The sequence below is a fragment of the Cadophora gregata genome (assembly GCF_030347475.1).
Source record: "Cadophora gregata isolate MNR1 chromosome Unknown scaffold_20, whole genome shotgun sequence".
Lineage (NCBI taxonomy): Eukaryota > Fungi > Ascomycota > Leotiomycetes > Helotiales > Ploettnerulaceae > Cadophora > Cadophora gregata.
The window spans coordinates 208,811-233,764 of record NW_026695943.1 but is presented as its reverse complement, the minus strand read 5'-3'; the positions used below and the strand labels follow the sequence as shown (position 1 = coordinate 233,764).

The 24,954-nt window shown below is 46.9% G+C and overlaps 13 protein-coding genes across 13 annotated transcripts; 7 read left to right on the top strand and 6 right to left on the bottom strand.

The window, feature by feature from the left end:
• Positions 1-146: 146 nt before the first annotated feature.
• On the bottom strand, positions 147-467 carry ONS95_008530 (uncharacterized protein; the record flags this gene model as incomplete). The annotated part of the gene is made up of 1 exon (XM_058502086.1): positions 147-467. The coding sequence occupies one exon, from the start codon at positions 465-467 to the stop codon at positions 147-149; it is 321 nt and encodes a 106-aa protein (XP_058349256.1).
• Positions 468-6,726: 6,259 nt separating this feature from the next.
• ONS95_008529 (uncharacterized protein) lies at positions 6,727-8,965 on the bottom strand. The gene is made up of 6 exons (XM_058502085.1): positions 8,710-8,965; positions 8,448-8,660; positions 8,182-8,401; positions 8,016-8,134; positions 7,795-7,969; positions 6,727-7,748 (listed from the first exon to the last, which is right to left on the bottom strand). The coding sequence occupies exons 1-6, from the start codon at positions 8,755-8,757 to the stop codon at positions 7,654-7,656; spliced, it is 870 nt and encodes a 289-aa protein (XP_058349255.1). The 5' UTR covers positions 8,758-8,965; the 3' UTR covers positions 6,727-7,653.
• A 1,636-nt stretch (positions 8,966-10,601) lies between these two features.
• On the top strand, positions 10,602-11,244 carry SEC11 (Signal peptidase complex catalytic subunit; the record flags this gene model as incomplete). The annotated part of the gene is made up of 2 exons (XM_058502084.1): positions 10,602-10,897; positions 11,022-11,244. 2 exons carry the CDS (start codon positions 10,602-10,604, stop codon positions 11,242-11,244), a joined length of 519 nt encoding a protein of 172 aa, XP_058349254.1.
• Positions 11,245-12,062: 818 nt separating this feature from the next.
• Positions 12,063-12,749, top strand: UBE2L3 (Ubiquitin-conjugating enzyme E2 L3; the record flags this gene model as incomplete). The annotated part of the gene is made up of 3 exons (XM_058502083.1): positions 12,063-12,092; positions 12,176-12,292; positions 12,429-12,749. 3 exons carry the CDS (start codon positions 12,063-12,065, stop codon positions 12,747-12,749), a joined length of 468 nt encoding a protein of 155 aa, XP_058349253.1.
• Positions 12,750-13,933: 1,184 nt separating this feature from the next.
• ONS95_008526 (uncharacterized protein) lies at positions 13,934-15,006 on the bottom strand. Its single transcript, XM_058502082.1, has 2 exons — positions 14,555-15,006; positions 13,934-14,438 (listed from the first exon to the last, which is right to left on the bottom strand). The coding sequence occupies exons 1-2, from the start codon at positions 14,728-14,730 to the stop codon at positions 14,249-14,251; spliced, it is 366 nt and encodes a 121-aa protein (XP_058349252.1). The 5' UTR covers positions 14,731-15,006; the 3' UTR covers positions 13,934-14,248.
• Positions 15,007-15,399: 393 nt separating this feature from the next.
• On the bottom strand, positions 15,400-16,198 carry ONS95_008525 (uncharacterized protein). The gene has a single exon (XM_058502081.1). The coding sequence runs from the start codon at positions 15,980-15,982 to the stop codon at positions 15,647-15,649; it is 336 nt and encodes a 111-aa protein (XP_058349251.1). The 5' UTR covers positions 15,983-16,198; the 3' UTR covers positions 15,400-15,646.
• Positions 16,199-16,532: 334 nt separating this feature from the next.
• On the bottom strand, positions 16,533-17,272 carry ONS95_008524 (uncharacterized protein). Its single transcript, XM_058502080.1, has one exon. It carries the CDS (start codon positions 17,088-17,090, stop codon positions 16,791-16,793), a length of 300 nt encoding a protein of 99 aa, XP_058349250.1. The 5' UTR covers positions 17,091-17,272; the 3' UTR covers positions 16,533-16,790.
• A 218-nt stretch (positions 17,273-17,490) lies between these two features.
• ONS95_008523 (uncharacterized protein) lies at positions 17,491-18,564 on the top strand. The gene is made up of 2 exons (XM_058502079.1): positions 17,491-17,690; positions 17,746-18,564. Exon 2 carries the CDS (start codon positions 17,805-17,807, stop codon positions 18,558-18,560), a length of 756 nt encoding a protein of 251 aa, XP_058349249.1. The 5' UTR covers positions 17,491-17,690; positions 17,746-17,804; the 3' UTR covers positions 18,561-18,564.
• Positions 18,565-19,000: 436 nt separating this feature from the next.
• ONS95_008522 (uncharacterized protein) lies at positions 19,001-19,288 on the top strand (the record flags this gene model as incomplete). The annotated part of the gene is made up of 1 exon (XM_058502078.1): positions 19,001-19,288. The coding sequence occupies one exon, from the start codon at positions 19,001-19,003 to the stop codon at positions 19,286-19,288; it is 288 nt and encodes a 95-aa protein (XP_058349248.1).
• A 370-nt stretch (positions 19,289-19,658) lies between these two features.
• Positions 19,659-20,244, top strand: ONS95_008521 (uncharacterized protein; the record flags this gene model as incomplete). The annotated part of the gene is made up of 1 exon (XM_058502077.1): positions 19,659-20,244. Exon 1 carries the CDS (start codon positions 19,951-19,953, stop codon positions 20,242-20,244), a length of 294 nt encoding a protein of 97 aa, XP_058349247.1. The 5' UTR covers positions 19,659-19,950.
• A 590-nt stretch (positions 20,245-20,834) lies between these two features.
• On the top strand, positions 20,835-21,281 carry ONS95_008520 (uncharacterized protein; the record flags this gene model as incomplete). Its single annotated transcript, XM_058502076.1, has 1 exon — positions 20,835-21,281. One exon carries the CDS (start codon positions 20,835-20,837, stop codon positions 21,279-21,281), a length of 447 nt encoding a protein of 148 aa, XP_058349246.1.
• Positions 21,282-22,400: 1,119 nt separating this feature from the next.
• On the top strand, positions 22,401-23,039 carry ONS95_008519 (uncharacterized protein; the record flags this gene model as incomplete). The annotated part of the gene is made up of 1 exon (XM_058502075.1): positions 22,401-23,039. The coding sequence occupies one exon, from the start codon at positions 22,401-22,403 to the stop codon at positions 23,037-23,039; it is 639 nt and encodes a 212-aa protein (XP_058349245.1).
• A 136-nt stretch (positions 23,040-23,175) lies between these two features.
• On the bottom strand, positions 23,176-24,213 carry ONS95_008518 (uncharacterized protein; the record flags this gene model as incomplete). The annotated part of the gene is made up of 1 exon (XM_058502074.1): positions 23,176-24,213. The coding sequence occupies one exon, from the start codon at positions 24,211-24,213 to the stop codon at positions 23,176-23,178; it is 1,038 nt and encodes a 345-aa protein (XP_058349244.1).
• Between the last annotated feature and the right edge of the window lie 741 nt (positions 24,214-24,954).

The window sequence follows — 24,954 nt, the reverse complement described above, 5'->3', positions numbered from 1 at the left end:
TGGAATTGATCAACATAATATGTTACGTTTGTAGAGCTAGTTCTGTTAGTTTCGTCTTCGAATTCGGTCTCTCCAAGTGAAAACCCATTTCAAGCCTTGAAAAATGTAAATGTTAAAATGTATTATTCATTTCGCTAATCATGGTATCAAACTAGAAGCGCCTGCACAAAACCAATTGTCACTGTAGCCATTGTCACCATGTATGCCGCAACAGCAAATGCATCCTGGAGACTCTTCCCAAAAATCGTCAACATGGCCGCAACGAGAAGGCTGCCGAGACAAAAAAGAACAAACACAATTATCCAAATCTTCTTCATATCCCAACCTTCGATGAACTCAAGACCCCATCCTGGATTCAAACCCTTCGTATGACACCATTTCAATTGTTCCCTCTTCTTCTTCGGGAACCGAGGGACGCAGAAAAGAGCGGTGCTCGCACATTCCGGATGATGATAGAGATGCATCATATGTCTATCTCCGACTGGAGGAAGCACATCCAAAGGCACAGGATGATACTGATACTCTGTGTTATCAGGCGGTGGAACACAATCCACTTTCCTCACATCAACCAACTCATTGGGGTGCAATTGAAAATGCACGAATTTGATCCACAACAAGCTCCGTAGCGACAGTTCTGAGAGCCATCCTTTCCTCCTTGACAAGTAGCTGCGTCTGAGGAGTTTGAAAATGGACCGATCGCCTGAAGGCTGGGCTTCAGCAAGATCTAGCTGCAGAATTTGAGTGGCGAACCGACTTTCTTTGCGGCATATGAGGAGGAAAAGTCGATCCTCATTGGTTGAGGCACGACTTGGTACGTTTCTGCCATTCGCCGAAAATAGACTGGCAGGAGCCCGCTCATGAAGCGGTAGATCGTCTGTAACGCTCTGGTTTCTACCGAAGATGATTTTCTAAAGCCATGTGATACCCACTGTTCCTGTTTCGCGATTGGTCTGGTCTCCTTGCGCCTGGTGCCTGTCGCCGACATCTTGCAGTGCCATCGTTTCTCTCCTCTCTGTTCGAACAGTCGCTAGCACTACTCGAAAACATAACCCTAGTATAATGGCAAGGCAAGACAGGGTTAGACCAAGAGCAGCCCATTCTGAGACCCAACTCCTCCGTGGAAGTTGTGGAAACGATTGATCTGGACTATTAACAGGCGAGAATGTCGTTTCTGTGCTTAAAATCATTGTAACGAACATTCCAGCAAAGAGAGAAATTAAGTTGGCCAGTATTACCATCTTCCTGTAGTATTTTGAGTGAACTACGATGAATTTTCTGATATACTCTCTTGACCGCAGTGCCTCTCGTGCTGACAAAGCTTGCTTCAATCGATACATTCCGCCTGGTCTCAACTCGGAAAAATCGTCCTGAATGATGTGGCCACAGCGCTGTCCATCACAAAAATTAGATTAGCATTTCTCGTTGTATTCCCGTTTGAACTTACACATTGCCATTCTAGTCTGGTCTTTCCCGGTGCGGGCCGTTTTCTGCATAGAGATAGTAGTGCCAGTTGGATTATTCCAAAGCCGCTCACTTTAATAACGCACTCTTCGGCATTAGAGGAGCCCAGAGAAGAGGGTTCGTTCATGACGGACAGATCTGGCCGATCTGCTGGTGAATGGACTGTTGGGAAGTCCCCGGCTGAGCTGGAATCCAGTGGCTCACGATCGTTTTGCACAGATATTCCATCCATACGAGGCTCCGGGCACGGCTGCTGATTAGCCACAGGCGAGGTAAAACGGGTTCTCTTTTGTGTGGCATCATTTGGTGTTGCCTTTGATTCTGTACGAAAACCTCCCCTCCGGTCGCTAGGTGTATCAGCTTTAGACCTGGGCACGCTCTCGTGTGTTAGTCTAAAGATCCCGTCTCTGAGTAACCACGAAGTCATCGCCTTCCACGGAACTTGGGACAGCATTCCAAGTTGGGTACTAACCCACGCTTTGAATTTTTCGAACCAGAAGCTCCTTCGTCAACATAGCACCTTACATCCTCTGTGGTACAACAGCCTTGGTACATCCCACAATATTGGTGGTTGCAGGATAGACAGTGTGTAGTGGTTTCTACTTTCATCCCTCCCATCTCCTGACAATTTCCACAAAACCAAAAGCGCGACCAGTAGTAATCTCGCTTCTTCCTTTCATTGCCTTGAATTTGAGAACTGGGAAACATGATGAGACGTGAACGAGTAATTAATTCGTGTTCGACCGTCAGGCAATTCTCGCAATCCAGTCAAGACACTGTAGATATAGGGATATTGTTCATAGACTTAGGGTTAATGAAACCAGTGTGGTGAAGGTTCAATATCGATCAGCTGCTTGCATTTCAGATAAGTCGTACGGAAGGAGAAAATATCGTGATCATGTTTTCTGGGGTGTAGTTGTAGCCCGATATCCCAAGCCGTGTAACGCAAGGCTGGCCATTCAGCGCTGAACACTTCTTCCACAGGCTTCTATCGTGCACGCCCGTGTCATCTCATTGGTATGCCAAGTAACGGCTCATTTGAGATCTCGAAACCAACACACACGGTCGCGAATATTTGGTGGACAGTCTTCTATCTCTGGAGATCTTTTTCCTATCTTATTTCTTTTTGAGCCCTTTGAAACGACATCGCAGAAAACAGTCAGATAACGATATCAGTTTGATCATCAAAGTTGACCGACTGGGTCAATGAGCTGGGCTACGAAAGGACCGATCTTGCAGCCTACTCCCGAACCACTATGACCCCGTTACCTCGCCATAAGTGTGGCATGTCATCGGACACTCTATGCGTGTTATTCAAGCTTTTTGATTAGCTGTCAAATCCTGGGCGATTAATATTGATTAAGAGGAACAGAGTGGTACATTGTAATTTGTAAATACCAACTTTTAATGCAACCTTAACACTTCCAAAGCGAACATGGAATTCTTAGCCTCATTGGTCTTTCTAGACAGCCACAATAAGCTCTTCATGCTTCCTGAAATATGTTCCGCAAAAGACACAGCGCTGTACTATTTCACTGCGTGAAATAATCCGGGAAGAACGCGCCACATGCTGATGCTCATATAGAACGCAACCAAGCATTAGATAGCCCGCAGCAATTTCAGGCTATTCTAGTAAGTCAAGTCTGTTATTTGACAGGACCTCAATAAACAGAGAGTTGCGTTGAAAATCATGAGATTTCGCCGATGCTCATCACAATTCATTTCGGTGTTCCCAGGTTGCTTGATGTACGCTGGTGGAGTTTGCTGGCACATCCATGACTTCATCTCTAGAGCATGATGCGACAAGAAAGTCATTTTTCATATGATGCCCATGATTCTGCTGTCCTAGTCTCACAAAAGTCACTTTAGTTCCTATCCCTAGTGTTCATTTGCAAAATAACTGCGACCAGGCGCCAATGGCATAAAGTGGAGCCCAATGAAAGCTATCCCCATGATATTTACAATCTTAGCCGCTGATAAAAAAAACACGGTGAGGGATATGTGTTTTGCTACTTTGGTCTGATACCGTAACTTTATAAGCGATGTACTTCAAATCATTCATGCCAAGCTGACATTTATTAGAAACTTTGACATGCAAGCATTTCTATTGAGTATTCCCCTAGTCATAAATGGTACAATTAAGATTATCCAACCCCACCTCCTTTGTAAAAGTATTGTCATGATTGAATGCCATAGACATCTCGGCACCAAACAATCTTCAAGGAACATGTGGAATTTTCTCATGTTTCTGTGCATCCATCAGTCACAGAGCGTCTCTTCCACAAATAATCTTGAACTTACATCGCCCGCTTCGACCTCGGTGCTCATCATAATAACACTTCACATCCTCATATGTGCAGCCATCCACAGCATGCTCTCCACACCACCGATGATTGCACTCAGGGCAATATGGAGTTGACTTCACATACATTCCTGCTTGATTTCGACACCATCCGCATGACCAAGTCCTGGCCCAGTAGTACTCAGGTTCCCTCTTTTTCTCCTTCTTCTTTTTGTCTGATGAAAGACGGCATGGTGATTCAATGCTGGGACTAACTGTCGTCAGGTGGAACAGAGATGATGAAGGGATCAGGGAATTTGAGACTGTTATGATCTCAATTATTTGGGTGTAGGCAATTGGGAAGGTGTGTTTGATAGTCTTCGGAAATACCCACAAGAGGGGATAATGGGAGAATATATAATAGATTTGCTCACCGTGTAAGTGCCTGTCCGGAGGTACGTCGCGCTCAAACATCCCTCCACAGGCAAATCATAGACAACACAGTCCGCCCAAGTCACAGCCACCCAGTATTTGCCTCGAGGGCAACTGCATCGTGAGTATTTGCATGCCCTGAACGCCACGGAATTTGCCTCATTTAAAATATACAAAGGGGCTGTGCTCCGCAGAATATGCCAAAGGGTCATGAAATTGCAACTATTGGGAGGCAAACATTTGGTCAAGCAAGAGGGCGACACGAAAATAAAAGGGCGCGGTGGATCCGTGACGGGCGGAAGCAGGTGGGCGAAACGCCCTTAGCCAATGAGAGGGCGACTGTGCAATGGTCACCGACACTTTACGCCTGAGACTCGTGGGCCACTTGGAAATCGCGACAAAAAGAGTGAAACTAACGGCTTTGGATTTGGTGAGAAGTCAGGATACCGAATTGGGTTGAGAAAAAGCCTGGTTTGTTTTGATTGAGCCTGTGCAGCCTCGCTTAGGGTCAGCAGCCCGAGCTAAAGTTACTAAACAACGCTACGACCGCCATATCCGATCTCAAGGCCGCTCGCAAATAATTGTACACGTGTGGTATCATATATTCCTAAAATGGAACGAAAATAAATAGAATACATGGAAAATCATCAAAATAGCGAAGCCTGATCTTTCCTCCTCCCCGGTCTACTGATAACTTCACGAAAAGACAACACTATTCAAGCATGCCCACCAGTCCAACACCACCCCAGAACACCCTTCCCTACTCTCATCTTCTTGAATTACTTGGATACACTTCTGGAAGTTAGAATCGAGATTTACAGTACAAAGATCAAATGATCTCGCAATAGACACTCACCTCTAAAGTCCGGTTCGTTCACCAACCTCTCCACCCATTGTGTAGGGCAGTACTTGCACCTCCGATGTAGACACTCATGCCCTGGGCAAGATCTGGTGGCATAGTAATCCATTCCACCATGCTCTCCGCACGCACAGCATCCCCATAGGAGACACTGATATGTCTCGGGCTTGGATCGAGAGGAGTTGGTCCCGCTGTTGCGGTTGCGGTTGTTGCTTTGCGATGATGACATGGTTTAGATTGGGAGATGTAGCGACGAACAGGGCTGAGATGAAAACGATAGTGCTTAGAGTAGCGAATAAGATGTGACAGAGTATTGCACCGATATTTGAGTGATGAGACACGATTTGATGTGCGATAGAATGACTTTTTAAGTTTCGGGACAAAGGAGACGGACCGTCCCATTGGTACTGAAGCAAAGTGGCTTGGTCTGATATCTTCTCGAACACAGCCATGATAGGCTTCTTCTTCGTATATATGCTTCCCGTTCTTGAGATGTTCTTCCAGAAGCCCTCTGCAGGGCGTCTTTGAAAACGTTGAGAGTTGGGCGAACTCGTGACTGAGTCACGCCAAACTGACCACTTGCAACTTCATACGCATTCAACAATTCTCAGTGGGGCTGTACAGGAACCAAAGGGCTAACGTGCCCTCGATAGAGATGTGCGGGAAATCATTGGCATTTGGCTGAGCTGCCTGATTGTCGTGAGCGGACTCTCTTGCGCAGATGAGGCAGACGGGAAACCTCGGTCTGGCAAGACAGATTGGGGACATTCAAATACCGCAAGGCTACACCAATCAAACCACCAGGTAAGAAGAAATGTCTCAACTCGGAAGTCATACAATATGATACGGTATGGAAATCTATCACCGCAACAAATGGCAAGGCTCCGTTGCTCATCAACTGCCCTTCCGACCAAGGTCAACCATCCAGCCTCATGAATTTCCAAACATCCTTACCTTCAAGAGAACAAATGAAAAAGTCCAGTTCCAATAAAATACCCCGACCGTCAACAAAAGCAAACAAAAAGGGCATTCAAAGCTACCTTTCCCTTTCCAAAATCCGCCTCGTACATAAACAAAACAGTCCCGCCAATCACAAGCCGCTCCGCTCCGCTCCCTCCCATTTTATTCCCAACTCCCAATCTCCCACTGAGGCTGAGCACACCAAATAACGATTGATCTCATCGACCGGTGAGATAAGACTCCGGAAACCCAGACAGACAGATTCCGAAGTGAGCATGACACGAGGCGGACAAGGTGACTCGGGGCGAGCCTCGAGGGCGACGGTTCGACGGACGGCGGCGCGGCCTTCAAGAAAAATCTCGCTTATTTTAGCACGAGGCAAACAAGATCGCCCGAGACAACATATGCATCGGTGAAGAGTGGCTAAGTAGGTACATTAGGCTGCGCTTTCACCGAGCGGGAGGAGGGGAGTGGAGGATTAGAGTGAGATGAGTGGATGTGAGGGAGTGGAATGTAAGGAAGAGGCGCGTGTGCTGAGTAGAGAGGGATATTCCATTGTGGAACGCTGACTTGTTGACATCACGTGATGGCCATCGCGCCACTGGACATTACCTACCAATCGGCCGAAATCAAATCCGTCCCAGGAAATCGGGATATACGCGAAGAAAGAGTATAAAAATATTATATCTAGGAAGTCCTCGACACTTCTTGGGTAAACATTACACGAGATTTGGCAAGGGCTGAGTTCTAATCTTCACTCTTTCAACCATACCAGATCCCCATTCCCATCCTCAGCCCCATCCCCATCCCCATCCCCATCCCCACTCTTTCTCCCCAGATTTCGAACCCTTCAGAGTCCCACTACCCTCTATCAACTTCTTACTATCCAACTTCGTTCAATCCTCATACATGCCTTCTCTCAAACTCTGCTAAAGACAGCAGTAAATTCATATTGGGATCAGCAACCACATCCACATCCACACCCGCATCCAGCTGCAAGCTCCCCCTCCAGCTTCGCGAACCATTCCAATAGACCAATTGATTCCATGGAACGTGGATAACATTTAGTGGAACTCAGCCGGATGGTATGCTGAAGGATCGGAAGCAGCTTGGATCAATTTTACGCGGGGAGAGTGGCGAGGTTGGAGATCTGAGTGTGTGGAGAATTGGTGAAATTTGCTCGCGAGGAGGAGTGGTTGAGATATCTCCTTCGTATTGAAATGAGGTCCTATTCTAGCAGTCGAATTTGCCTGGATTGCTCCTACCTCTTCACGACGTCATCTTCTCATTTAGGACTGGAAGACTTGTAGCCAGGATCGAGGTGGAAGTCTTCCGGACAAATCCTTCTAGCATGGCTTCCATTGTCTATTCTCATTTCTGGGCAAAATTTGGTCGTTCACCAGTGGTGCTGATGCTTCTCAACCTAAATCAAATTGGCAGCTAAACGCAGTGATCCGACAGAAGCTCTGAATTATGTATACTACTACCAGGAGCATTCCGACTCATCATAACAATACAAAGTCTATGTCCATACTTGGCTTCTCAAACCCGACTGCTGCAAAACAAAGGAAAGACATATGAAACTCAAAGTCAATCTAGCGGCACCTTCAAGAATCCATACTCGTAATATCCCTCATCAATAACCCAGAGGCCATGATGGTCAATGTGGAAGTTGTTGGTAGCCCGAATTCTTGTGCTCTCCCTTGCGAGTCAATCTCTCGCGAGCAGCCGTGATACCGAAGACGATGAAAAAGACTGGAAGGTCAGCAGAGAAATCAGTAGAGGTAAAGACAAGACTTACAAATGTTGGTGACGACAATAAAGGCAACCCAGCTCAAAATGACATACTCCCACTTCGATTCATCATGGTTCAAGAAGAACCAGGCCCACTTGTCTGTAACAATGTATCCGATGTATGCCCAACCAATGTATGCCAGCGAAACAATCGAGAGACCGATGTTGTGGGCGGCGATGGGCTATCAATGTCAGAACATACTTGATTGTATAGAACAAGGAACTCACGAATTGACGCTTGATGCTACTGTAGAAGATCACTTCAATCAATGCAATGATAGAGTTGACACCATACTTGCTGAGAACGTAGAAAGTCTTGAAGTCACCGTGGCCGAAAGTCTCGTTGCCTATGGATTGTAAGCAGAGAACTGCGATCGCAGAACGATCAACCAACCTGGGACGGTAGCTCTGCCCTTGGGAACCAAGATGGCCCAGTGAATGAAAGTCGAAACATGTGGCCAGGTCTGGGCAAGAGAGTAGAAGATGCTGAACCATGTACGATTCTTGGTGGAGGGGTTCTGGCGAGGTGGCGACAGTGCCTTTTGGAGACGGGTTGCATTGGTAGGGGAAGAAGTGCTGTGGTGAGGGTAGTGAAGGTGCATAAAGGTCCAGATCTGAAGTAGTCAGCCCAAGCAGAGTTGGCAGAAGGGACGGACTTACGAAGGCGATCCAATGGTAGAGAACCTGAACACCATACTCGATATTGGAGAACTTGAAGAAGGCAAGCTTTCCATCATCGGTGTGTTTGACCTCGTAGTCAATGATCATGGCGAAGCTGACAGCAAGATAGATTGCAGTCAAGCCACGAAGACCAACAAGGGCTTTCTGGCCAATGGAGGTCCATGGAGAGTGGCAGACTCGAAGGAAGATGGGCTGGAAGATGTCAGTGTTGTGGTGTTGATGGTTTGGGCGAGGCACGTACGTGATCATCTTTCTTGTTCTTGGGGAGAAGCGCTGTAGAGGAGGACATTTTGTACGAAAGAGGGTGGATGTGAATTGTGTATAGGTAACGGAACGATGGATGGAAGAACCAAAACCGAGATCTTGAGATTGCTGCAGCTGATGGAACTGCGCTGCACAAAGGTGATGGTGTTGATGTTGTCGGATGGAAGAAGGAGAAAGAGAGGAGAAAGAAGGAGGAAAAGGAGGGGATGTTTTGGATGGTTGGGCGGTTGGACGGTTGGGCGGATGCGGAAGGAGTGAACGATGGTCGCAGGCACGACTTGTGACATTGTGGAAGCCGCGAAGCGAGGAAAGAGATCTGACCTGGGCATTCGACACCCACGTGCAATAAGAGGTATATAAATGCGCATGTCAATAACAAAATCGTGCTCAGAACATTGAGTTGTAGGTGAAAAGAGAAGAAGAACAATACAAGTCAAGCCTTATGTCATTCGAGGAGGGGAAGCTCCGGATGCTGACGGGGCAAAGCCATCGTTACAAGCAGGTTTCTGAATTTCTTTTAATTTATTTTAACTGTTCCCAGGACATTGAAATAGCAACTTCCAGCCGTGGTGCGCGAGTCGGGATACCGTCACGCCCTCACTTGAGGTCGCTCGGCCAAATTGGTGTAGAATGTCCCAATACGATTTGGGGCTTACAAGAACCAAAAAATACCAAAGCCGAACCGAGCCCTCAGCATTGAACTGTGCATGGTGGTGACTGTACGAGAAACGTGGAAGAAGAGAAAGAGCAATCAAATATTTCTGCATGTTGTCCATACACACGAAGCCAACGAGCATCTAGGTACATATTTTCGAAGGGGTTGTCAAGCCGCCCAGTAAAATTCCAAGGCTGTTTTGAGAATCTTCAGATAGTTGAAAAGGTTCAGTAGAGGCAGGTCGATAACTGAAAACATTGTCTCTATATCACTGTATTCAGACAAAAGACCAAGAGGCTTGAGCTGGAGTACAAATGAAGGTGCACGCAACAGTCGGGTGATCAATCTGCGAAACGTTCGAACTTGCGCGGCTGTCTTGATCGACATCATATAGAAGACCTGGCAGCCAGGAAGCCAGAGTTGAAAGTCCAACAAAAACTAATCTTGCATTTGGTCGCATGAAATTAGCAAAGCACTCTTTGGTTTGCTAACATGTAGTTGAAATTACTTGACCATGGGTCGACCTCCCTTGGGATGGACAGTAAAAAGTCTCCCGCACGAGCACTTCGCAAAGCACAAGCCCAAACTTACTGTCATTCGGTCACTCACCTTCCCAGCTGCAGAAAATTCATTTGTACTTTGTCCACAACTATTAGTGATTTTCCCCTTCGGTAGGTAGGGGTATTGGGATTCATTAGCTGGACCATTGCCATGCAAGAAATTCAGTCATGGTAGGATAGACAAGAAAAAAGCAACAAAAATGACGATACCTCAATAGCCCTTCGAACTCAATGGGAGCTCCGGTACAAAATTAAGACAAATTTATCAAATCATTAATCAGGGTGTTGGCAATGGGATGTGAAACTGGAAGAGGCTGACCTCCAACTAGCGCACATATTTATGCACGCCCCGCATAAACCCTGCATAATTCCGCAGCTCCAAAGGTGTCCACAACTCCAAACATCAAGCTCACCTCACCAGACGAGCGCCAGTCCAGTCCAGTCCAGTCAATACACAAGACCACCTGTCCACCAGCACGAAACCCTAAAGGCCGCCACCGACAACTCCTCAGCCTCTGGATACCAAACAATCCCCTCAATCTACATTGCTAATCTCCAGCACTTCCTTCCACCACATCTTGCGCGCCGCATCTCCTCCCTCCCTCAAATATCCCCAACCCTCCTCACCTCACCTCACAACCTACCCACCCAACCATGCTCTCCGCGCTCCAAAACCCGCGGCAAGCCGCCGCCCAAGTCCTCAACTTCGCGCTGATACTATCCACCGCCTTTATGACGTGGAAAGGGCTCTCCGTGCTCGCCGACTCTCCCTCACCCATCGTAGTCGTGCTATCAGGCTCAATGGAGCCGGCGTTCCAGCGCGGCGATCTACTCTTCCTCTGGAATAGGAATCTGATGGAGGATACGAAGGTGGGGGAGATAGTGGTGTATAATGTGAAGGGGAAGGATATCCCGATTGTGCATCGGTTGGTGAGGAAGTTTGGGAGGGGGTGAGTTCATGGTCTTTCTTACTTGCTTTGTGGTTTTGCTTGTGGAAATGGAAGCAACACACATACTTGGATTTGGTCTTGGGTGGGCGGGCTTTTGGATGGTCATGTACTAATGCTTTTACAGAGAAGACGCCAAACTCCTCACGAAAGGCGACAACAACGTAGCAGACGATACGGAACTCTACGCCCGCGGACAGGACTACATCGAGCGGAAAGACATCATCGGCAGCGTGGTAGCATACATCCCGTTCGTGGGCTACGTAACTATCCTATTGAGTGAACATCCGTGGTTGAAGACTGTTATGCTGGGGATTATGGGGTTGGTGGTCGTGCTGCAGAGGGAATGATATATATGTTGATGCGTGGAGGGAGAGGGATGGATGTGCTTTGGCGTTGGGATACCCGGCCCGGCTTGTATGACAGATGCCATACGGCAAAGAATAAAAGTCGGTGTTGCAATGCATGGGGAGTCATTGAGACCAAATTCGGTAGTTGGGATGGATCCACGTTGTCCTTGCATATTCAAGGGTTCATTCGCCCAGTGTCTGATGGTTTGACTTGATGACATGCTGCACGCTAGGTAGCTGTGAGAGCTTCAGGGTTGCATTCATTTTGTCAAATTGAAGGACTGACTTTGCATCAAAGAAGGGAGAAACTTTCCAAGAGTTTGCTGATCACTTCGCTTTGTAGAACTAAAACTCTGAAACGTCCCATTTTCACCTCGCGACATTATTAACTTTCTTCAAAGCTTCACTCCATTATTTACACCAACTCTCAGCCTCGCGTGCCCGCCTGCCTGGCCAGACCAGCGCAGCCTGCTTCTTACTATTTTAGCGCCCCGCCCCGCCAACGGGACAAGGGTTCAAGAGATCTCCAGCCAGCCGCTTGCCCTGCCGCTCTTCTCTTCCAGGTTCTCACTGTCTCTGCTCCAAAATAAAACACCATCTTTGTCCCAATTTTCAGCTTAAGACTTCTTTCCCTCCAACACCGTACAAGTACGTATCTACTCCGTTTCTCTTCCTCTCCCTAAAACAATTTCTAAGCAAAAAACGCATCTGACAGTCCACCAGATACAAATACAAATACAACCCCGCCTCACCCCACGAAGCAAGCAAACAGCTACCCCACCACCCGACTCTACTCCCCAGAGAGCAACACCGCCAACATGGGAAGCTCGCAGAAGAGAATCACAAAGGTGAGGCCCCACAACCCCCTCCGAAGCTACTACGGAAGATGTAAGGGGGATTCACCAAGAAGCTGTGTACTGACAGTCAACAGGAGCTCGCAGAAGTGACCGAGAGCCCACCAGCCGGTATCAAAGTCAGCCTCGCAGACGAAGCCAACGTCCACACCTGGAACATCATCATGGACGGTCCCGAAGGTTCACCCTACGCTGTACGTCCCTCCCCATTCCTCTCCCCAAACCACCACCAAACCACCACCCAACACCCCCAACCATCTTCACAATCCAACTCCATACCCTAACATGTCGTGAACAACAATCACTAACATCCCCTCTCCCCTCTCCCAGGGCGGCAAATTCCACCTCCTCCTCACCCTCCCACACGAATACCCCTTCAAGCCACCCAAGATCTCCTTCAAGACCCGCATCTGGCACCCCAACGTAACCTTCGACGAGCACGGCAGCATGTGCATCGGGATCCTGAAAGCCGACGCTTGGAAGCCGTCCAGCAAGATCATGAGCGTGCTCACCGCCACGCAGCAGCTGATGATGGAGCCCGTGCCGGATGATGCGGTGGAGCAGAGCGCGGCGCAGAAGTTCAAGGAGGATAGGAAGACGTTTGATAAGGAGGCGAGGGAGTGGACGAAGAAGTATGCGATGGGGAAGTAGGGTGGGTGGGGCAGTGACTGTTTAGGTGATTTGTGGGGGTGGAAGTGGGAAGTGGAGGGGGAGGAACGCATGGGATTGGGATTGGGAGGGTGATGATGAGATGAAGTGGAGAGAGATGAACGAAAAGCCCATCCATGGACAGACGAACGAGCAAACAAAGCAAACGAAATTTTTGAATCTTATCCCCAGAGCGGCGTTCTATGGATAGAAACGCATACATACAGACAGACACACAGCATGGAATAGAACTGTTGCATGCTTTTGGTTGACGGATGGGAGGATGGTCGCAGCGATTCTAATATGATCGCGTGGTCGGGTTGGGTAGTAGGCATGGAACTCAGCCAGCATCAGCCAGCAAGGACTGCGAGCGGTAGATGAATCAATCAATACGAAGCATTACTCTATTATATCCTCGTTCTCGGTTCTCTCTCTTCGTCTCTCCATTATCTATTATCCATTCAAACCATTGAGGTATTTCGTCAAATCATGTCATGGAGCTTGTCCTTGGCCTTGCACCACCCATTCAGTATTATCATCAGCAAGCTCAACAGCCAAGAGCGAGCAGGCACCTCAAAGTAATTACGCAGACCCAACACACACACGCAGCCAGCATCCACCTCCTCTACAGTAAGCTGTGATACTTCTTTCCGCTTCTCTGTTTTGATGACTTTTGTTTCCTGGCATTTTAATCCTCTGCTCTTCTCAGAGCTACACCATTCCTTCAATCACTCACCATAAATGCTTCGCAGTTTCGTGTATGTAAACTGTATCAATCTCGCTATTTTAGTATCCACCTTCTGCGACAAGGGCAAGTATACAAGCATCTCAGTGAGCCTCAAGCGGTAGTTCAAGCCGGCGCCGTTTGGGAAAGACTGATACAAAGGCCGGCAATATATGTGTGAAGAATGTGCGGTGAGAGAAGTCGTTGGTGAAAAGGTAAACACTGGTTTAACTCGTATTTATCTGGAGAAGAGCTCAAGTTTGTGATAGTGAGTTTGACTAAGTACCGAAGCCACTTTCTCACTGAATGGTAAGAACAATTTTACTACACATTAATTAGCCGCAACGCACAGACTCGCCTGTAGCCATTACTTACTCGTACTGCCAGAAGCGTACATGGAATAATTGGATTTGCAGAGGTCCGTACTTCCATAGTGGGCGGGATTGACACCGCTGATGACCAGAATTCACTCGAGGACTGGGACTGAGTAAGTACGATTGTAAGCACGGTATTTGATAGGTGTACTAACAATATCTCTGAACTGACGAACTGCAGAATATGTAATTCTTTTCCTGCTTGTTCCTATCTCTGTATCATCTCACAAACTCGCAGACTTATTACAGTCACTAGGTTACATCCGATAGACTATTTAACTTCCTGTCCGACATCATGGAGAGATACACAACGACACTGGCTAGCTAGCTATCCAAAGCTCAACAACAGCAACATATCTGCCATCTCAGAATCAAGAAGCAAATCTCTACTCTACCTCTGCGTCTCAAAACCCACTCTGAACAGCCAACACTCCCAACAAAACCACCACACCCCCCAGCCCCATCTCAATCTTCCCCAACTTCATCCTCCTCCCACCATCCGAGCTACCATCAGCGCTACAAACAGCAGCCACAAGTCTAAACTCCTCCCTATGCTGCGCAAAACAAGTCTCCCATCCATTCTCCGCTTTACACCTATTTTCTCACATATACAAAGATCAGATCAGCCGATCATATCATACTCCCTCCTTCCTTCCTTCCTTCCTTCTTCTTCTTTGGGGAAGGAAAGTCGAAAGATAGGTATGACTTACGACGAGCGCTCAAACCCCACAGGAGCTGCGTCACTGCAGCAGGGTTGGAAGATGTTGGGTGTGATCTTTGCTCTTTCGATGCCGGTCAGGAGACTGCATGTCCCTGAGCTTGGGAGGGAGAGGATGGGTTCGGTGTGGTTGTAGAGTGTGGTGGTGAGGTTGGCGAGGGAGTTCATTGTGAGATGGTTTAGGGGGGGTTTATATGCTGAGTAGAGCAGAGCAGAGAAGTTATAATTACTTGAGTGGAGTGATACGGTAAGGGGCGTGGTGTTTAGTTTAGAATAGTGGAAAGTCCGTGAGGGATTGGTGCTAGGGCTTGGTCGCTGTTTGAAATCGTTAGAGTGAGGTATGCTGTTGAAGGAGGATTGAAGATGGCTGTCGCTCGAGGAAAGGTAGTAAGAACTTCTTTTGCCTTGCTGGCTGATCACACTCGAATGAAGGTAACGAGCGAGGTGAGGTACCATTGCCAAGTCGCCAAGTGTTGTTTTGACAGGTTCTGAGAAACTCGGCTAAACAGAAATTCCTCCTTCAGGAACCTCAACTCTGGAAGCGGAAGTGAACAGCGCCACTGACATCACAAATCCCAAAAAATGTACAATCACGTCTAGAATTTGAAGTTGCATACAGAATAGTTGGTTGTATTTTTGCCTTGGCATTTGTTACACGTGTGCGGTATGGAATGTTACTCGCCATTCCCACAAATTGTAATGACTAACAGCCTAGTATAACTTGGCGCAACGACCATCTCAGAAATAGAAAAGATAATTCTCCCACGCCATATGAGCTTTCACAGTAGTTATAGTTGCGGCCAAACCACGAATAAACCCTGTAGGTCTCTAACATGCATGTACAGTATCGCTCTCTCCAGCGTAAGTATTCTTCCAAGCCTGGGAATTCTGATCATCCGGAAGATCAGTGCGATCGCCACAATTCACCCATTTGGGAATCACAAACACATCAGGATCATCGCTGTTGATAGCTGTTGCCTGAATTTCCGAGCAAGCGTTAGGAGTCGTCTTTGAGAACGGTGCGTCGACAAGACAGTACAATATTGGGCCCTCCCCTGAGCAGTCTGGTATCAGCATTCGTCGGTCAAGAAAGACGACATAGGGAGAAAGCAGACTGACCTCCAAAGTTTGGCTCGTATTCACTTAGTGTGCCACAGGAATGTATTATAACTGGGACTTTATACCACCACCCACATGCACCGTCGCCGAATGTAAAGCCTTGCGTGAGAGAAGGTGTTTCGGAGATGGCGATTCCGAAACCGATACCTGCGCTGAGAACAGATTCAAGTGGACCTGGCCCTTCGAGACCGAAGTTGATAGAGACGGATTTTTCGACTGTGAAGGACTCGCCTTCTTCGAGATAGCAATCTGTACCCTTTTTGTAGGCATCGTGGTCAGTGAGTATATGGTACTTCTGCATAAGAATTCGGTGACAAGCTACAATTTGAACTTACCGCGCAATATCTAGTGCCGTCGTAGATCACCGGCACACCATAATACCTGGCAGCTGTAGCTTCAAAAGAGTAATCACAGCCAAGCCCCGACGTTACCATTTCGACATGTCAACACTTAAGCGAGCTCCCTCTGAGTTTCGAAGAACAGATATGGTGGGAAAAAGCTACTATGCCCAGTCCAGGCTGTAGGAGAGTATTCAATATGATGTACAGACAGCCATTTGCAGTTGAGGATATGGTTTTTTGTGAAGAAGGAAGTCCAAGGTCCTGTCTTTACGGTGGAATGCAAGCAGAGCGGAGGAAAATATCACAAAGTATCAATACGTCAGGCTCTTGCCGATATTGATAGACTTTGGGTATAGGCAAGAGATAGGTAGATTATTTCATTATACACTCACGGGATTCATTCAGATCATGCTAATTCAAGTGTTGCTAAAACCTTTTTCTATTCTGTTCTTTTTTATTTGTGTTTCCACGCCTATTGGGGGGCGGGAGGGGGGGGGGGTTATTCTGTTGAAAAAACCAAAAAAAACCAAAAAAAAAAAAAAAAAAACAAGTCCACTAACTCATCTTGGAAGTGAAAGGGGCAGAAACGCAGAGCAGCTCGAGACTCCTAGGAAAAGGGACCACAAAATGAAACTGCGTCACGGGGCCGTACACAGTTCAATTCAGGTCAGCGAAGTACGGAAAAGCGCGCTCCCAGAGACCAATCTCGCGCCGTGGTTGGACATGAGCTCTCTCTGCCTCCTTATCATCATCCGTTTCGTCCTCCCTCTACTCCGATATCTCTCTCCATCTCTGACGCATCATTGCTACCGCCATCTCCTCCTTACCAACTTCCAATCCAAACAGGTATGCTGTACGAAAGAGTCGGAGCACCAGAAAAATTACCGCGAGGTTGTAGAATTGCGCGAGGAGGTGCATGCGTGTTGTGGCTCCGTACGTGAGAAAGAAGTAGCAGGCTAGTATGACGTTGGAATAGGTTATGAGGACGACGCCGAGGTGGAAGGCGATGAGTTTGGAGGTTGTGATGCCAATTGGTCGACGTCCGAAGCAGGGATCCGGAGGCGCCATTGTTGAGATGGGTGGTATAGTTGGTATGTTTGGGGTGGTTTGTCTGGTTTGTAGAGTTTTGCTGCTGAAAGGTAGCGCAAAAGTTGTGGTGAGCTGTTGGATGACCGATGGTAGTTTGACTTCAATGCGAAGAGGTACAATTCCAACTGGAGTTTATATACACCATCTTGCCTCACGTGCTTCACCTTGAAGCACTAGCTCGCAATCACTGTTCGAATGTCAGAACAGCTTAGAAGAAAGTCTGAGTCAGATTTGTTCGATGTCGCAAAGATGAGTCAACGGCAAACAAGATTTTTCTTTGTTGTTGATAAGCACAAGACAAAGAATTCGTTTGACATGTGCGCATTATTGTTTGCTGCGGGTGAGCTATTTCTGGGACAAAGTATTTCTGCTCGGCTGCGTCAAATCTTCAACAGTGAAGCTAAGGACCTGTTTTACCTACTCTGCGCAGATATGTCTTGTTCACATGGTACTGCACTCTCGGGAATGAAGTTGAGTATTCGATATTCGAATACGCACTGACGTATGCGCTCGCTTGAACTGTTGATCGCTCCCACCGGCTCGATTGGCTCCCACACGCCGGGCTGGACTATTGCCATGGCAAGTTTCTTGAATCCACACAACCTTCATATAGTTATAGTAATCAATACATCAGTTTCTCATCTCCTGAACTTAATTCTCTTTTCAGTTGATCCTGGCCTCTTACTCCCTTAAATGGACTTCTCGGCATGGGGTAAAGTTGCACTCCTAACCGGGACCACAGCATCCTTGTGCCATCTCACTATCCTGCAACTAAGACTTGGCGGAGCTCTTGCAATTGATTGCACGATGATCACTGGGTGTTGGCTTCTGGTCTGCTATATTATTCACTCGGAAGGAAAGCTTGAGCAAAGCGACGTTCTCGTCTCAAAACAGACGACAAGTCACATGGCAGGGTTTGCCAATCAAGAGCCAACACAAATAAAGCAGGAGAGGGAAAATGAAGGCATCTTTTCCAAATGCCAGATTGGTGTCAAATCTCAAGAACAGCCCAATTCTTTCCCGCCAACTACGCCACCAACCAAGTTCCCAGATTTCTTCGAGCCAGACGTGGAATCAAACATGTCTCAACTCAGTCGCCTCAGATCCAGCAAGGAGGAGTTGACAACTGAACTCGCAGAGTCCTTTCTGGTGGTTGAATTCCAGTCTGAGATGAAACGAGCTGCAATGGAGTTTTATTTTGCGCATCTTCGCACGGATAGGATTTGTGGGAGCGATAAGCATGTCGGTGAAGCGGCATATTTGAAAGCTAGGGATTTGTTCAGGGATATAATAAGATTGCATAAGGGGAAAGAGGATGTTATCAAAGAATTAGCTATAGAGATTGAGGGAGTGGAGGAGAGATTGAGACAGGAAGCGGAGAAGGAGAGAGAGGAGAGAAGGGGGAGTGGGGAGACGCTGGTCGAGAACTGTGATCTGTATCAGGTGTGAGGGGAACTTGATTTATAAAATTCAATTGTATAGATTGTTATGAAATCATCTTTTGGTATCGACTTCGGAGAACTCCTAGAGTTTTGCAGCATACTAGCAATGACGTATCACCTAGGTGCGTTGGTGCGCTAAACGTGTCGGCTCGTCACGGACACTCACGCTTCTGTAAACCCAGAGCAAAACACTTACACATTCTAGCTTGGGTCTAGAACTTTGGAATTTAAACTGTATGAGAAAGCTATTTCAAAGTGGGCATAATCCCCTACCTGACTTGCCTGACCTTCTTGAGAGTACTTTGTGTCCATAAACTTTGATGGATTCCACACATTATCTCTTCAGAATATCCATCAAACTCGTTACAAATACGACCCCATCTCAGATATCAATCACAGTCATTATCGTTACTCGCATACATTAAGCATACCTACAATCCAGTCATCATGGTCTTTTGGTTCTTCAATTCAAAGACGCGGAAGGTCAATCGACTGCAGAAAGAAAAGGAACAGTTGATGGAGAATGACCAAGAAGAGGCGTGGAAAATAGATGAGGCTTACATCGATTGGAAGAATGCAAGTCAAAAATTGACTGCCGATCAGTCAAGTGGATATCGTCTACTGGAAGAAGACGCATACGAACGGTACAAATGTCTCCTTCTTGCCCGGGATAAGAAGTGTTTAAGGCTGAAACGAATAGAGATGGATATCATGGCTCTGAGGAAGTGGGCTTAGCGAAGGATTCGCACGGACGCGATTGCCAGGAGACAAATGGTGATACTCTATACGTGCCATGCTATTCACAAGGGATGAACTTTTGATTTGGAGCTCTGCTATGGCATCTAATTGGGATTGAAATGGATTCGACGGGTGGTGGGGTTTGAGGATGCCATGTGACGTACGAACAACCACATACAGTCCATCTTCATGTCACCAGTGCAAGTAGTGGTATCGTAGAAGGAGCGGATGAGTTCTACAATCATTACAGAACTTTGGCGGACGGTACTTCCAGAAGAAGGCTAGTGCGGCGCCATGCTTGAGTTCCATGACGTCCGCTTACTACACTATCTCATCCGCAAACATAAACTTCAAATTAAGCTGCCTGGAAGGTTCATCACTTTTGATTGCATATTTCCACCTTTCAATACTGACCATTATATCTCACGATAATGTGGCGCAAGAGCAGCAACAGGTCAGATTCTCAAGCTCTGCCAGAAGATACGTCGAAGGAAGAAACCACCACAGGTACAGTCATGGGTTTAGAGAAGATAAATCAGCCAATTGCTCCATCATTCGGGAACCATGACCTTTAACAATCACATACCGATCTTCCGCCAGCGTGCAGTCTTGCAGCAACAAGTTCAGCAGAGGAAAGGGTCAAAAGCAAAGACTCGCCCATGCCAGATGAGACAGTCGCTGAGAATATAAGGGAACTGGAGCTTGAGAAGAAGCAATTGTTGAAAGATGAAGACAAGCAGAGATATGTAGTTGACGAAGCCTGGCTCGAGCGATGTGAAGCTTGGAATCGGTTCCAAGAGTCTGGCATGAAGAAAGGACAGGACGAATACCATCAAATGGCAGCTGCATGGCAAAGGGTTTCAAACGCCAGAGAGGGGACTAGGTTGAGAGTTAGACGTATAGAGCTAGATATCAAAGCTTTGCGGAAACAAGGCGGGGATATGCAGTTTTGAGCACGTTTGCCAAGTCAAGGTCTGGCTGTTTAAGCGAACAGACTGCTTAAGATCTATATTGAGGTTTGCGGATGCTGCTATCACAAAATGATTTTCGGTAAACGATCAGTCATGGTCTGCTTCTCCGTGCATTTCAACTGGAGAGAATCGGTCTATCCAACATTGATGACGAGGCGGAAGTTCATGAATTCGAAGAAGCATGTTCGCGCCGAAGCTCAGTGGATAGACGCCAAATGAGGAGAACACTGCAGCGAATCAGGAGGAATACGACATCACGATTTACAAATTGGGAGTGCTGGTGAGGTCACAGATGAGAAGAGGCTTGGTTGAAGCGGGTCAATGACGAAATCAGCTTTGATATGAGAACGGGCAACGTTGGGAAGAGCTTAGTGGAGAGTGATACAAGTGGACAACGCTCGTGGGCATTAACCCTAACCTATGTAACTAGCTCACCACGAGTTCCAACTTTACATATTTGAGAGATAACTACCGTCCTTGTGCAAACGAATCCCTCACTCTCAAAAAGTCTCTATCTTCGAGTTTAAGCGCCTGTGTATACTCTTCCTCCAAAAATTTTAACATCTGTCATTATGTTTTGCGGACTTCCAAACGTCTTTCGAAAAAGACATGTGGATTTGAGCGATCATGTAACAGCTCAGTCTTCTTCGACGGACGAACGCACTCCATCATACTCAAATGCGGCATCACCAGCTCCAAGATCGGACACTTCGGAAGATCATACGAAGAGAGAACTCACACCCGAAGAAACAAGGCGCAACATCCTGCAAGGTCTATATGCACAACGGAACGAGCTGCTGGACACCATCGAAGGGCAACCCACAGTCCAGGAAGCGAGACTTCAATTCCAAGAAGCAACCCGGAAGTTCGGCAAGTCTGGATGGGATGATGAAGGCAGGCGAGAATATAACAGGGCGGAGAGAAGATGTCGAATGATTGAGGCGAAGCATTGGCAGCATCAGAGGAAATTGAAGGAAATCGAGAGAGAGATCTGTCAAATGAGGCCTAAGCGCCGCTAACCTAGCAGGAGCTTAGAACAGCTACCATACCGGACTAATGAATGATTTTGGCCTAAAATATAATTTCTGCAAACACAATTCCTCTATTACGAACACGCAGTGCCAAACATCATCAAGAATCGCAGCGTATCACATTCCATTCTATCAAGACAACATCGAGACCAGATATATACTGCTCAAACCCTATCAATCCAAAACGACAAAAACATTCATCATGCCACTGACAGTCGCTATCATCGTCCCCACGATAGCCATGCGTTGGTGGAACCATCGGGGAGACGGGATTATAATCTGGACATCTTACCTGGCGTGTTTGACTTTCTGCATCCTCTATGCTTCCAGGATTGTAGCTGAGATCACTGCACATGAAGCAATTCACAAATACGTTAAAAACAACCCCAAAATCATAGGTATGTGGTTTAGCAAGTCAATTTCACAGTTACCAATTTTCGTGCTGACTGGTTTCAGAGTTTATTTTTTATGTGTACTCAATGGCCATAATGGTTCTGTTCGGTTTATATAGGCTTCCTTGAATCTTTTCTTTGAAGGGCTTGCGTGCGATTACTTGATGCTATAAGCTCTCTATGGTGGTGATTTATTAGTTATCCAGTGCGGTTGGTTGAAAGTGTGGATTGCTATGTGGTGCTTGTTTTCAGGTGATTGAGTACACACGACGGAAACACATTGGCACTTGGCATGCAAACTCGGGGTTATTCTTTTGGAAGAGATTGAAATTGTAGCAAAAATTATCATTTCGTTTCACAGTAATTTCTTGTAAAACATTGGTTCCTAAAATATTCTTTTTGCTGTAAAGTATGTAAGTGCGGGCTTGGTTTCGTGGATAACAAGCGTCGTGCTAGGAATGGTAAGCGAGAACCAGGCTGGTAGATGGTGATTTTTCATGACATACGCACAACTCATATGCTACTAGTGGAATCTGCTTAATTAGACCAAGATCATACAAGATAAATCTATCAGTCCATTTGCAAATACGTCCCGGATATATCAAGCTCGACCTCGCATCTTCCTCTAAGTCTTCTCCTGCTCTCCACTACAACACACCAATCAAGACCAAGTCATCGACATTTAGGACATAAAACACAAACCCCTCATTCCAATATGGACACTGATGAAAACGAAAATCAGCAGGCTAACGATGATCGGCTGGTCATCTGCCTCCTCATATACTGCACTTCATTCTTACTGTCGGTCTGGGTAGCCAACGTACTAGGCATGTCCCTCTTCTTCCCACTCGCAGCATATACACTCGCCACCGTAGTAAGCATAGTCACACACTACTTGTTACGAGGCTGTCCTTCACTGCAACAGGCTGCCGAAACAGCACATTCTCCACTTCTTCACCGCCGACAGACCTCCGTTGACAGCGGCTACACGTCCAATTATGGAACGATAACCAATGGCAACACACAGCTCGACCTCAGCAATGACGAGAGATTCTGTCAACTATGCACACTCAAAGAACAAGAGAAAGTGCTCAAGGCCGAATTGGCGAAACTGGAAGTGAAAGCAAACGAGGCGTACAGCAAGCACTCGAATGCGTCACAATTCTTGTGCGATCATGACGCTCACAAGAGTGAGGCGAGCAAGGTTATATTTGACGGGTTCAAAGACGCCAGTAGAGCTTGGTATGCCGCTGATCAAGAGAGAGCGGCGAAGAAGAAAGAATTGCTGAGTCATCAGCAAAAGATTCAGACCTTGAGAGCGGAGATGGACGAGCATTTTTGGGACTTAGTCTGAGGTTGTCTTTGGAGGTATTGTCGCGGCATATTCGTATCCCACATTGTATATACCATTCAACCCAGGTCAAACTCATGCAGTGAAACTCTTCTGAGACGCCACGAGATGATAACACTTTACTGAAAAATCAAAGCTGTTATCTCAGCTTTTCATCTCGTAGTTCCTGCTTCAAAAATTGAAAGATGTTCCGTAACATGTCTTCCGAATACCAATGCCCAAGTCCTTCGTACTCCAACATCCTGACGTCCGCCCCCAGTAGTTGCAAACACTTCTGGGATTCTCTCCCTAGCTCAATTCCCACTTTGTCATCTTCAGTCCCATGTCCCAGAAAGATGGGGATCTTTCGGAATGTCTCTGTTTGGTCATCGTTCATGTCGAGTTCCTCTCTCAGAAAATTGACCGCTGAAAGTGCTGAATCGGAACCGCGATCATTGAGACCTAATGCTTCTTCAGACGCAAAGGGATTACCATCTTCGTCTCCTGAATGCGAAAATGGGTTCTCGTCATCAAGTGTTTCCGAACTTGGCTGATTCCCTGCCATCATATCCACCATGACATTTGCGAATGGCAGCCATCCACACATCCCCACCACTGCAGCAAAAGGCTCTCCATCCCAAGTGAGTAGACATGTCAAAGCAGTAGCACAGCCCTGACTCAAGCCCCAAAGTACCACATTCTCCGCCCCTACGACCGAGATCTCTTCTCTTAGAAGCGAATGAATATACAAAACACTCTTCCGTAAGCCCTTAGCCATTAAGTCCTGCCTCTCAGTATGTTCATCCAGATGCCAGTTATCGAACCACTGATGCGTCAATGATCTCTTATAGATAGTCGCACGATTTCGCGATGCAGTTGGAAAAATCAGTTTTGCATGAGGGAAAGCCGCCTGTAGTGTTTCGTCGCTGCCTGCTGCCTTGGTCGCCAGGAGTGGGGGAGCGAATTTAGCAGCGAAAGACCCTCGCCCGTGGAAGATGATGATTGATTGTCGATGCTCGAGTTCTGGTGTTATGATAAGAGGGTCTGGATATATATCTGGTGCGTGAAGGTCTGGCTTTGGATCCGAGTGGCCCGCAATTTGGGATGAAGCCATGTCGCGCTTGTGACGTGGCTGAGTATTATGGTCGGCGTGTAAATTGGTAGCTATGCTCTTCCGTGATTGTCCAAATATAGACATGGTTCGTGAATAGTGGCAGGCGTGAGATGTATTGTCGCTTTATCCTGAGAGGATTTAGAGGGGATAGTCAATGGCCATGAAAGACAGCTGCATGTGATCCGCCAGGTTAGGCTGCCATTTTTGTACAATGAGGTGTTTCAATCAACTCACAATCTTCGACCCTTTCCACAAGCAATAACAGACATATGTGTACGTTTTTATCTAGTACTTCTCAAGCTATCCTGTGATTACTGTCCATTGATCAATTGAATAGATTGATCGGTTTACCTGTTTTTAACTGCATTCGCTCTCCCAAATAGTCCTTCTCCAGCACTGGACATTTTCAACATTGATCCACGATAAAGGCGATGTGGGAACTGCCAAATGGGGTTACAGTACAATGAATATCTTCCAGAGTTGATAAAAATAACTATTCTCATACGGGATTGCAATATGGGCATGTGTCGGTCATCCTCCTCCCAAGCACAAAGCTATTGACGGTACCGTCGGTGATAATGGAACTGAATAGTGAACAAATGCCGGTGCGCTCTTGGAAATTAAAGTATTGACATTCTCGGTTGGTGTCGCACTGTGTAGCGCACGCTACATAATCCGCTTCCAGAGTATTCTCGCCCACCCCGAACCCGGTGAAGACCAATACATTGCATTGGATCTTGTAATCACAGTTGCAGTGGAAACCATTGCCATCAGGTGGATTGAGGTTACCATTACTACAAGTTGGTGGTGGAGGACCGACTACAG

Excerpts from the sequence above, each read along its gene's own strand:
- ONS95_008529 (XM_058502085.1), bottom strand. The coding sequence starts at position 8,757 with ATGTCCTCCTCTACAGCGCTTCTCCCCAAGAACAAGAAAGATGATCAC. Across the intron at positions 8,661-8,709 it reads AGAACAAGAAAGATGATCAC|CCCATCTTCCTTCGAGTCTG; the intron begins GTACGTGCCTCG and ends GACATCTTCCAG. Across the intron at positions 8,402-8,447 it reads TCTACCATTGGATCGCCTTC|ATCTGGACCTTTATGCACCT; the intron begins GTAAGTCCGTCC and ends TGACTACTTCAG.
- ONS95_008526 (XM_058502082.1), bottom strand. The coding sequence starts at position 14,730 with ATGAACTCCCTCGCCAACCTCACCACCACACTCTACAACCACACCGAA. Across the intron at positions 14,439-14,554 it reads GTGGGGTTTGAGCGCTCGTC|GTGTAAAGCGGAGAATGGAT; the intron begins GTAAGTCATACC and ends GTGAGAAAATAG.
- ONS95_008525 (XM_058502081.1), bottom strand. The coding sequence starts at position 15,982 with ATGCAGAAGTACCATATACTCACTGACCACGATGCCTACAAAAAGGGT.
- ONS95_008524 (XM_058502080.1), bottom strand. The coding sequence starts at position 17,090 with ATGGCGCCTCCGGATCCCTGCTTCGGACGTCGACCAATTGGCATCACA.
- ONS95_008523 (XM_058502079.1), top strand. The coding sequence starts at position 17,805 with ATGGACTTCTCGGCATGGGGTAAAGTTGCACTCCTAACCGGGACCACA.